The 11,763-nt window shown below is 40.6% G+C and overlaps 1 protein-coding gene across 5 annotated transcripts in view; it reads right to left on the bottom strand.

Moving 5' to 3' along the window:
- The window catches only part of Grk4 (G protein-coupled receptor kinase 4), a 77,492-nt gene that overhangs the window by 33,668 nt on the left and 32,061 nt on the right, over window positions 1-11,763 (bottom strand). For all 5 annotated transcript variants that reach the window (XM_013353339.2, XM_026788634.1, XM_026788632.1 and 2 more), the window contains one exon: window positions 6,956-7,146. In XM_013353339.2, the coding sequence (XP_013208793.1) occupies window positions 6,956-7,146 (191 nt within the window). The remainder of the gene's footprint in view (window positions 1-6,955; window positions 7,147-11,763) is intronic.

Here is an 11,763-nt window from a genome sequence, read left to right as displayed (position 1 = left end):
AATGCTCTTAACCACTGAGCCATCTCTGCAGCCCCCCTTCAACCTTTCAGAAGCATACCTGTAGTAACACACTGGATAACAGCAGGCATCTGGAACACTGGTAAGAGTGTGAGAGTGAAGAACTGAGTTAGATAACCATACTTATTTGCTTTGTAATTTTTTGTGTCAATTTTTAAATGAAAGTTGACATTTTTATTAAAAATTTTTAATACAGTATTTTCTCATTTTACACAGCTATCCCCATTTCTACTTCCTCCCCTCCTACCACCCCAGCCTTTCCCTTACCCCACACCACTTCCATCCACTCCTCACAAAGGGTAAGGTTTCCCATGGGGAAATCAACAAAGTCGGACAATTCACTTCGAGGCAAGACCAAGGCACTCCCCCCCTGTATCTAGGCTGAGCAAGGTATCCCTCCAAAGAAAATGTGCTCTAAGACACAAGGACTAGGGATAAATTCTGGTCACATTGCCATTGGCTCCACAGACTGACCAAGCCTCACAACTGTACATTACAATCAGCAGACCTAGTTTGGTCCTATACAGGTCCCCTGCTATCAGTCCAGAGTCAATGAGCTCTCACTAGCTCACTAGCTCAGATCAGCTGTGAATAGCAACATCATGGTCTTGACCCCTTTGCTCATATATTATATGCACCTCTCTCTCTTGGACTGGTCTCAGGTAGCTTGGTCAAGTGCTTCGCTGTAGATCTCTGTATCTGCTTCCATCAGTTGCTGGATGAAGGTTCTATGATGACAATTAAGGTAATCATCAAATTGATTAAAGGGGAAGACCAGTTTAGGCATCCTCTCTACTGCTGCTTAGAGTGTTAGCTGGGGTCATCCTGTGGATTCCTAGTAATTTCCTTAGTACCATGTTTCTCACTAGCCCTTTAATGGCTCCGTCAATCAAAATTATCTTTCTTTTCTCTCCCTCTCTGTCCTTCTCCTGTCTTGAGCATCCTGTTCCCTCACATTCTCCTCCTCCTTCCCCTTTCCCCCTCCCCATCTCCTTCCACCTTCCCTCTCAATGTTTTCAGGAGATCTTGTATGTTTCCCCTTCCCAGGGGTTCTATGTATATCTCTCTTAGGGTTCTCCTTGTTACCTAGTTTCTCTGGAATCTTGGACTATAGGTTGGTTTGCCTTTGCTTTATGTCTAATATCCACTTATGAGTGAGTACATATCATGTTTGTCTATCTGAGTCTGGGTCACCTCACTCAGGATGTTTTTTTCCTAGTTCCATCCATTTGCATGCAAATTTCAAGATGTCACTGTTTTTTTTTATACTACTGAGTAGTATTCCACTGTGTAAATATACCACATTTTCTTTATCCATTCTTCAGTTGAGGGTCACCAATGTCGTTTCCAGGTTCTGGCTATTATGAATAATGCTGCTATTAACACAGTTGAGCAAATTTCCTTGTGGTATGAGTGTGCATCCATTGGGTATATGCCCAAGAGTGGTATTGCTGGGTCTTGAGGTAGATTGAGTCCCAATTTTCTGAGAAACCGCCACACTGATTTCCAAAGTAGCTGTATAAGTTTGCACTCCATAAGCAATGGAGGAGTGTTCCCTGTACTCTGCATCCTCTACAGCATAAGCTATCATTGGTGCCTTTTATCTTAGCCATTCTGACTGGTGTACAATCACAGAGTATCACAGAGTCGTTTTGATTTGCATTTTCCTAATGGCTAATTTCTCTGATGTTGAGCAATTTCTTAAGTGTCTTTTGGCCATTTGCAATTCTTCTGTTGAGAATTCTCTGTTTAGATCTGTACCCCATTTTTTGATTGGATTATTTGGTAATTTGATGTCTAATTTCTTGATTTCTTTATATATTTTGGAGATCAGTCCTCTGTCAGATGTGGGGTTAGTGAAGATTTTTTTCCCATTCTGTAGGCTGCTGTTTTTGTCATAGTGACTGTGTCCTTTGCTTTATAGAAACTTCTCAGTTTCAGAGCTGATAAACACGTTCAGTAATGTGGCAGGATACAAAAATCAACTAAAAAAGTAGGCCTCCTATATACAAATGATAAAGGGGCTGAGAAAGAAATCATAGAAACATCACCATTTATAACAGTCACAAATAACATAATATCTTGGGGTAACACTAATCAAAGAAGTGAAAGACCTATATGACAAAAACTTTAAGCCTTTGAAGAAAGAAATTGAAGAAGATATCAGAAAATGCAAAGATCTCCCATGTTCTTGCATAGGTAGGATCAACACAGTAAAAATGGCAACCCTACCAAAAGCAATCTACAGATTCAATGCAATCCCCATCAAAATCCCAGCACCAAAAAAAAAAATTCTTGATAGACCTTGAAAGAATATGCTCAAATTCGTATGGAAAAACAAAAACGCAGGATAGCCAAAACAATAAAGGAACTTCCGGAGGCATCACAAGCTCTATTACAGAATTACAGTAATGAAAACAGCTTGGTATTGGCAAAAAAAAAAAAAACCCAAAAACCGATAGGTGGACCAATGGAATAAAATCGAGAACCCTAATATTAATCCACACACCTATGAACACCTGATTTTTTGACAAAGAAGCTAAAATTATACAATGAAAAAAAAGAAAACATCTTCAATAAATGGTACTGACATAACTGGATGTCAACATGTAGAAGAATGCAAATAGATCCATATCTATCACCACGCACAAAACTCAAGTCCAAATGAATTAACGACCTCAATATAAATCCAACCACACTGAACCTGATAGAAGAGAAAGTAGGAAATAGTCTTGAATGCCTGGGCACAGGAGACCACTTCCTAAATATAACACCAGTAGCACAGACACTGACAGCAACAATTAATAAATGAGACCTCCTGAAAGTTTACTTCTTAAATCAAGAAATGTTTTTGCAGCTAGGTGGTGGTAGCACACGCCTTTAATCCCAACACTTGGGAGGCAGAGGAAAGTAAATCTCTGTCTCTGTGAGTGCAAGGCCAGCCTGGTCTACAGAGCAAGTTACAAGACAACCAGGGTTGCACAGAGAAACCCTGTCTCAAAAAAAAAAAAAAGAAAGAAGGAAGGAAGGAAGGAAGGAAGGAAGGAAGGAAGGAAGGAAGGAAGGAAGGAAGGAAGGAAGAATACAGAATATATTTCTCTTCTATCAAAACTCTCCCAACACATATATTGACTTTGTTCACTTGTTTTTGTTTTTTGTCAAACATTTTAAATAAATAGTATGTTATAAGGCAGAGGTATCTGAGGTATTAAACCAACCATGACAGCTCAAAGATCACACAAGCAAGTTTTTATTGCCAGGATTCTGTTTTTCACTTGTGTGCTTGGGTAGCTCATTGCTTGTACCTATGGAGTATTACAACAGCCTCACTACCTGACAGCACTCCTGAACCATCCTGAACCATGTACATTTGGTGACTTCTTGTTTTGGAAACTCTATCTGAACAAACAAAAGAGGGCTCTAGAAAGAGGAAAAAGAAAAAGATGGAATATTCCTGTAAAACGTGAGTGAAAAGGCTCTATGACACTATGTGTCCTCCTAATATCCTTACCTTTCATCTACATAAATAAGATAAAAATCAACAGACATAACATAGGACCTAGAAGGCCCTCAATTACTTCTGTCTGTTTACTTCCAAACACATGGGTTTCAGTGGACTATTACATTGGCTCCAACAGGATGCTCACAGAAGTCCTTCCATCCTGGTGAGGGTACCCTTTTCCTCCCACTACCCAGACTTATTAAAAGCAGGTCTGCTAAACAGATTCTCAGTAGTTGACCCCAGGCAAATGCATGGAAAGAACAAGGCTCACCTTAGCAAGACTCAAGTATGCAACAATACCTGCTTGAAACAAAACATCCTGTCACTATGCCACCTCACTTAGGTTCTCAATTCTGGCTGCAAAGAATAAATTGAAGCCCTGCCATGTTACTCACACAGTTCATTTTTGCTGATTTTCAGAATGCTGAAAATTCAAACATTTTAACCATATTGTTCGTGGTTTTAATAAAGTCCATGTCTAGTGGTGCTGAACACCTTTAATCCTAGCAGAGGTGGAGACAGGAAGATCTATGAATTTGAAGCCAGCCTGGTCTACACAGCAAGTTCCATGGCAATCAAGGCTACATAGTAAGATTCTATCTCAAATAAAACAAAACCTCATCTCTCTGGCACATGGCTTAGTAAGAACTACTAAAGTAAGAAAAAAGACATTAAAAATAAACCAACACCTTTTCCTTGAGGTATGCCAGTGTTTAAACAGAAGAGAGGGCCACTTTTAGAAGCTCAAAGTCATTTGTTCACAAAACACTCAGGGCACCACTGTGGATACAGAGAGAGGGAGACACAGACCAGTTCTCATGGAAAGCCCCAAACATACCTTCTCTGTGGTGCTACCTGAAATCCAAGTAGCCACTGGATTAAGAAAATGAAGACTCCTCCAGACAACCCAATAATTCACCATGAGGTTGAAGGCAAGCAGGTAGATCTCAGCTGAAATCCCTTTTTACTCTAGGAGTGACCAGAATCAAATCAGTGTGACCTGAGTCTACCTCTAAATAACAGCAAAAAAGTTAAGCTCAATTAGGATGTAGCACCTTTGCCTCTAAAGAATCATAGTCAGAGAAGTAATCCCACCCTTTCTCAGTAACTAAAGGTAAGGCTATATCAGTGGTGTCTGGTCTGCGGGAGACAATAGAAAAAAACTGAAGGTCAATCATTGTAGCATGAACAAGATCAGGGACTCTTGAGAAACTCAGAGTCTGATGTGACCAACTCTACACTGAGAGTTGCCCCCCAGAGCACTATAGGGATGCTGGAGGGACCTCACTCATACTACTAGGGAGAGGATATGGTGGTTTGAACAAGAATTACCCCTATAGATAGATTCATATATTTGAATGCTTAGTCACCAGAGAGTGGAACTTTTTGAAAGAAGGATTAGGAATTATGGCCTTGTTGGAGGAAGTATGTCACTGAGGGTGGGCTTTGCAGTTTCAAAAGCCCATGTCAGACCTAGTCTCTAGATCAGACTGTAGCTCTCAGTTACTGTTCCAGCTCCAGTCTACAGAGCACCGTGCTCCCCACTATGATGATAATGGACTAAACCTCTGAAACTGTAAGCAAGCCCTCAGTTAGGTGCTTTTCTTTATAAGAGTTACCGTGAGCATTATGTCTATTCACAGCAATAGAACAGTGACTACGACAGTGACATTACTGGAATAACTTGGGAAAAATAAGCATTAGTCTTCTTATCGATGGGAAAAGGAGTTAAAGTGAAGAAGGCATCCACAGAAGGGCTTATTGCCAAGACTAGAGTTATAAAGACTTCTTAGATGTTCTGGAAACCACAAATACACTTACATAACAAGGGCTGAGGAGACTGATGTGGGCCATCAGGAATCAAGGATGGAGAAGTTAGTAAGACGCTAAGTACTTAAGGGTCTGAACACCTGGTGAACAAGGGTCCCATACCAGAGGAAAATGAAATGGGGTCAGATCTACATTCAAACATGTCTTAACAGAATCTTCTGGAAAATGCACTGGGTCAACATAGGCAGTATGGAAATCTATTCAAGTCTCTGTCAGTTTGCTGACAAGGAAAAGACAAGGACTAAGCTGCTTACCATGGAAAATAGAGACTGATGGAGATAATCTAGAATAAAGTGATGACCAACTGAATGAAAATGAGAGCAAGAGATACATAGATCCCTCTGGAATTTTATAGTTTAAAAAAGGCACAAGACTAGGAATTCTCATTAGGAGGTTGGAGAAATGGCTCAGTGGATAAACACACTTGATGTGCATGAGTGCTTGAGTTTGAGTACTCAGAACCCATGTAAAGTCAGGTGATGTAGCATCTATAATCCTGGTGAGATGAGAAGCCGAGACAAGAGAATCCCCAGAAACTCAGAGGCCAGCTATCACAGCAAGCCCCTATTTTAAACAAACTGAAAAGGTGAAAACTGACACCCACAGATGTCCTTGGCTTCACAAATGTGCTTCTGCAAACATGCACACATGCACAAACATATGCACAAAAACATTTTTTAAAAGGAAAGAAACTCTTCTTATGGATTGATTGGCAAGTAAATCTCTGGAAGAGAAAATAAAAGTCCCCAGGGAGAGTGATCAATATGAGATTCATTTTATTTTATTTTATTTTATTTTATTTTTTTGGTTTTTCGAGGTTTTGGAGCCTGTCCTGGAACTAGCTCTTGTAGACCAGGCTGGTCTCGAACTCACAGAGATCCGCCTGCCTCTGCCTCCCAAGTGCTGGGATTAAAGGCATGAGCCACCACCACCCGGCTGAGATTCATTTTATAACAACTCCAGTATCTAAGAGAGATGAACTGTTTTCAAATTTTAAATATACTAATTGTACTAAGCTAATTCTAACTACAAAGCTTAATCTGGTTTTCTTAATGAATTCTAAGATGAAAAGAAAACCTTTTCTCCTGAGACAGGGTTTTTCTGTGCAGACTCGGCTATCCTGGAACTCACTCTGTAGACCAAGCTGGCCTTGAATTCATAGAGATCCACCTGCTTCTGCCTCCAGAGTGCTGTGATTAAGGGCATGTACCACCAACACCTGGCAGGAAAACATTTTTAATATACTTGATCATGTTTTCTTGGCATATTATGAATATTATGAGTTGTCAAATATCTCAGAATTCTATAAATAGGCTTTCTCATGCTTACACAAATAGCACTGGCTATCTGATCAGCTTAAGAAAAAAGGTTCTGCCTCAAAAGGACAATTTCTTAGAAGAGTAAAGATAAACTAAGAAGGAAACCAAGGTATACTTCTGACTGGCTGTGTCCTACAGTTTAATCGACAACCTCAACCCCTCAGAATGCCACCCAAAGCCTCCCTGTTTTCCCTTTTCCATCCCATGACAGCCAGTATAAGCCAGAGGAAGCTCCCAGTGGAAGGTTTCAACACTCAGAGGCTCTGTCAGGTCACACCATTCTTACCTGTATACAATTCTTTCCCTCTGTAAATCTTCCAAGCCACAGCACAGCTCTGCAGCATAGAACACAGCTCTCGGCTCCTCAAAGCCAGGATTGCCCAGATTGTAAATGTGGTACTTCAAATCCCCTCCATTCATAATGGTTAGCACCAAACACAAGGCATCCTTGGTTTCATAAGTGTACGCTAAACTAACCTAAAGACAACAGCATCATAAAAAAAAAAGATACACACATAAAAAATATGCTTGTTCAGTCTTAACTTACTGAATTTGCTAACAATAATCTGAATTATCTGTTAAGTTTGTAATAGAACACCCAAACACTATGTGCTTCAGAGAACCACACACCACACACCATGTCTCTGGGCCTTTACTTAGCAAACAGCTCAGTGCAACTCTGCATGGAAAGTGACTTCTTCACACTATGGTCTGATTGTGTGACACTAAGAACTTCTGGAGCACCTGCATTCAGCAGTTCTGGCAAGATCTTGTTGTTCCACACTCCTCCAACATTTGGTGATGCTGATCTTTTTTACCTGCAATGACCGGTTGCTGCCAGTGGTGGTCTCTGTGGTTTTGGAGCCTGTTCTAGAACTAGCTCTTGTAGTCCAGGCTGGCCTCGAACTCACAGAGATCCGCCTGCCTCTGCCTCCCGAGTGCTGGGATTAAAGGCGTGCGCCACCACCGCCTGGCCGATGCTGATCTTTTTGGTCTGAGCCAGGATGGTCAGGATATAATGGCTGATGATTGTGTCATTTTGCTGTTTTGTGATGCTGAACCATATCCCAAATCCTTAATTTTGGAAGACTGGTTGCACTATGTAACCTAGGTGGGTCTCTGACGCATTATATAGCCAAGGCTATCCTTGAACTGTAATTCTGGTTTTAATTTGCAGTGAATACTCCCCATACTTTTTCATTAATTTATTAGTCAGTCACAGCCTTTTTGTGAAATGCCTAAATGCTTTTTGTTTTGTTTTGCTTTTTGAAGCAAATTTTTGAAATGAGATTTGCCCAGGCTGGCATTGAGCTCCTAGGAGCAAGTGATCCTCCTGCCTCAGTTTTCTGACTAGTTAGGATTACAGGTGTACCTGGTCAAAAATAATATTTCTTTTCCTCTTTGTTGTCTTCCTATTGGTTGGACCTAGTGCCTCACATCTGCCAGGCTGGTACTCTCCCGCAGAGCTACATTCCCAGACCCTGGTAAGTTTTTCTTCACCGTTCTATTGTCTTGTATGACAGTTCAAACACAAATGTACACATGCACACATGAACTCACCCCCTGTTAGGGTTTGGGTTGTGATTATACTTAACTCATTTAATTGCTAGATCAACTGAGAAGAGCCAGCATCTTCACAACATTGAATTACCCAGTCTAGGATCATGGTCCCTCTCTGTTAAGGCATTCTTTAATTTCTTATAATAGAATCTTACAGTTCTAAGCGTAGAAGTCCTACATATTTTGTAGGACTTTTGCCTAGACTATGATGACTCTTGGTGCTATTATAAATGTTATTAATATGCTTTTCATTTACAGGCTGAGGAGATGGTTCAATGGATAAGAGTGCTGGCTGTGTTGACATGAGGACCTATGTTTTGACCCCAGTTTAAAAAGAAAAAAAAAAAAAGCTGGGCATGGCTATGAATACCTGAAATCCCAGTCCTGGGGTAGAGGGGAGAGAGAAGGATTGATGAGGCTTGCTGGCCAGCTAGCCTAGCTGGAAAAAAACAAACAATAAACAAACCAGCAAATTCCAGGTTCAGTCAAAGACTCTGTCTCAAGAAAATAAGGTTAAGGGGGCTGGAGAGATGGCTCAGAGGTTAAGGGCACTGGCTGTACTTACAAAGGCCCTGAGTTCAATTCCCAGCAACTACATGGTGGCTCACAACCATCTGTAATAAGATCTGGTGCCCTCTTCTGTCCTGCAGGGACGTATGCAGGCAGACCACTGAATACTTAATAAATAAATAAATCTTTAAAAAAAAAAAAGAAAAGAAAAGAAGGTGAAGGGTAACAGAGTAGGATACTTGACATCCTCCTCTGACCTCTGAGTGCACACAGGAGACGGGAGCTGGCAGTGCACACCTTTAATCCCAGCACTAGGAAGGCAGAGGCAGGTGGATCTCCTTGAGTTCGAGGTCAGTCTTGTCTACAGAGTGAGTTCCAGAATAGGCTCTAAGGATACACAGAGAACTCCTGTCTCAAAAATGCAAAGACAAAGAAAAAAAGAAAATATACAGACAGATATACAGCACACCTCCTAACTGTGGCTGATTCACTTTTAGTCATTTAGTTAATCCTAGGTTGGCTATCTACAAAGTCTAGGAATATCTCCACATACAATTACATTGTTCAAAAATACAATCTTTTACTCCTTTACTTATTTCTCTAGCTCTAATTCTAATCCTAATTTAACCTTAATTACTTTATTTTGTTGCACTGGCTAGAATTTCTAAAATAATATTAAGTAGAGATAGTGAGAATGGGAGCCTAGACATGAGGGTGGGCATTCCAATAGCATCACATGGTAAATGAGTGTGTTAGAAAGTAAAACTAGTTTGCTTAGAGCTAGCTAAGTTGTAAACTTAGCTTAGGTTATAAACTTAAGATGGCTGAGGCATCGTTCCCGTCTAGCTTAGAAGCTCTTAATCATAAATGGGACCTGGATTTTAATAAAAGGCTTTCTGTGCAACTATTAAAGTGACTATATGGTTTTTCCCTTTATTCTAGTCATGTATTAAATTATAATGATTTTCATTTATAATAAAATGAATAAATCCAACTTGGTCAACATTTTTATTAAACGTTAGGAGAGTAAAGTTGCAGGTAAAGGGAGAGGGCTGAAAATGAGGAGAGTGGGATGAAGTATCCAGAGCATACCACTGTCTACTCTCATTAGCTGACATATGTCGGACCAGAGTTAAACTGAATGGTATTTCTCATTCATGCTTCAAGAAACAAAGACCCTTACTCTCTCCCCTTCTGTGAATGAATATCCATCCCACACACAGTTAATGCAAATAATACTGAGAACCATTTATCATACCAGCCTTGATCTAGGAACCAGTGGCAAAAAAGACACCAAAGGGTTCTGCTTTTTTATCCTGTAAACACCAGACAGTGAAGCAAGAGTGACCAACGCAGAAACAGAAAGCAATGATATTCAAGGTCAACAGAGGTAGTGGCCATATTCCAGAGAGAGGACACACCTAGCTCATAGGCCTGATGGGACACCTTGGTTAGCTGAGTGGTAGAGGCTACAGGAGCCTGGTGCCTCAGTGCCTGAGAGGCTGGAGCAGAGTTCAATTTCAGTCTCAGAGTGAAGATGACCACAGGACAGTTTAGTGTAGGAAAGTATAGACCAATTTAACTCCTCCACAGATTATTGCTTCATGGGGAACAGACTGTAAGGAGCAAGTGCAGACAGAGGTGGGAACTCAGGAGAGGGTGCTTCTGCATATATGAGGTGGCAGTGGAAAGACCACGACTCAAGGGTATGTCAGAACCTGCCAATGAGTCACTATAAACAGGAAAAATCCAGAATCATAGAAAAAATGAAATATGTCTAGGTTCTTTGGAAGAAGCTAAAAATATAGAAACGAAATTATGTTGTGCATAGGACATAACTACTTATATCCCTCTAATAAAGTTAGATTTGAGGTTTGTATGCTTCAAGGTTGTACATGTTTAAATAGCTCTGAGTATTTTATCAAAGACTATCACTTCACTTCATGTGAAACTGTCACAATAAACACATTGACTCATGTTACTAAATACAGATGCTGGCTATGAGGAGGAACTGGTTTGGAACATCTGTCTCTACAAAGCAGATAACCATGATACCAAGAAATAAATGACTTAAAGGAAATAAATTTTAACACTAAGAATCATTTTATAACCATCGTTCATCTTCTGTCTTTTTTTTCGGTTTGTTTTGTTTTGTTTTTATTTTTTTTAGAGACAGTGTTTCTCTACTATCTAACAGCCCTATATGTCCTAGAACTAGCTCTGCTGGCCTGAAACTCACCAAGATCCACCTGCCTCTACCGACTGAGTGCTGGGATTAAAGGCATGCACCATCACCACCTAGCGCATCTTTTGTCTTAACCAGTCTTTATACTTCAAAAAAACGTTCTAAGGAATATCTAAGTAGGAGTAGAGAAACCACATTAAACAACATATATCCTACAATCTGGGATCACTCCTGTTTCATACCACTCTACCCCATCTTCAGCTCTCATCTGCAAAAGTGAGCATAAAATTTGCAAGATCCTACAATTGGAGCATGGTAGTTGAAGGTCTAATAGCAAACACTTCAGGTGCAGAAAATAAAAAGAAAAATCAAAGAATGGAAAAGAGACTGAGGTCAGAGAGAAGAGGAAGACCACTTTAGAAGGACTGACTAGAAAAAGAACCTTCAAGTACCTCAAAATCATCATGCTGATGAGCCAGGGGTGATCAATGAGAGGCAGCAAACACATGAGCTTGGTTGTCACAAGGGGAAGAAAAAGCACTCATTAGGAATCATCAGAGTGTGAAGAAGACCTGACAGCATGGGATGGTGGACAGCATAAAACTGGTAACAAGTCACAAATCAGTAGTAGGATCGGCATTGCCCTATACTTGCATGCTAGAATAAGAGGGACATCATTACAAAATGAAATTATTTCCAATAGGGAACAGCAGAACTCCACAGAAACTCATAAGAAACACAGCACCAGCCGGGCGATGGTGGCGCACGCCTTTAATCCCAGCACTCGGGAGGCAGAGGCAGGCGGATCTCTGTGAGTTCGAGACCAGCCTGGTCTACAG

Source organism: Microtus ochrogaster, unplaced genomic scaffold, assembly GCF_000317375.1.
Source record: "Microtus ochrogaster isolate Prairie Vole_2 unplaced genomic scaffold, MicOch1.0 UNK5, whole genome shotgun sequence".
NCBI classification, from domain to species: domain Eukaryota; kingdom Metazoa; phylum Chordata; class Mammalia; order Rodentia; family Cricetidae; genus Microtus; species Microtus ochrogaster.
The sequence above is the reverse complement of the archived record's forward strand: the minus strand, read 5'-3'. Positions and strand labels throughout refer to the sequence as shown.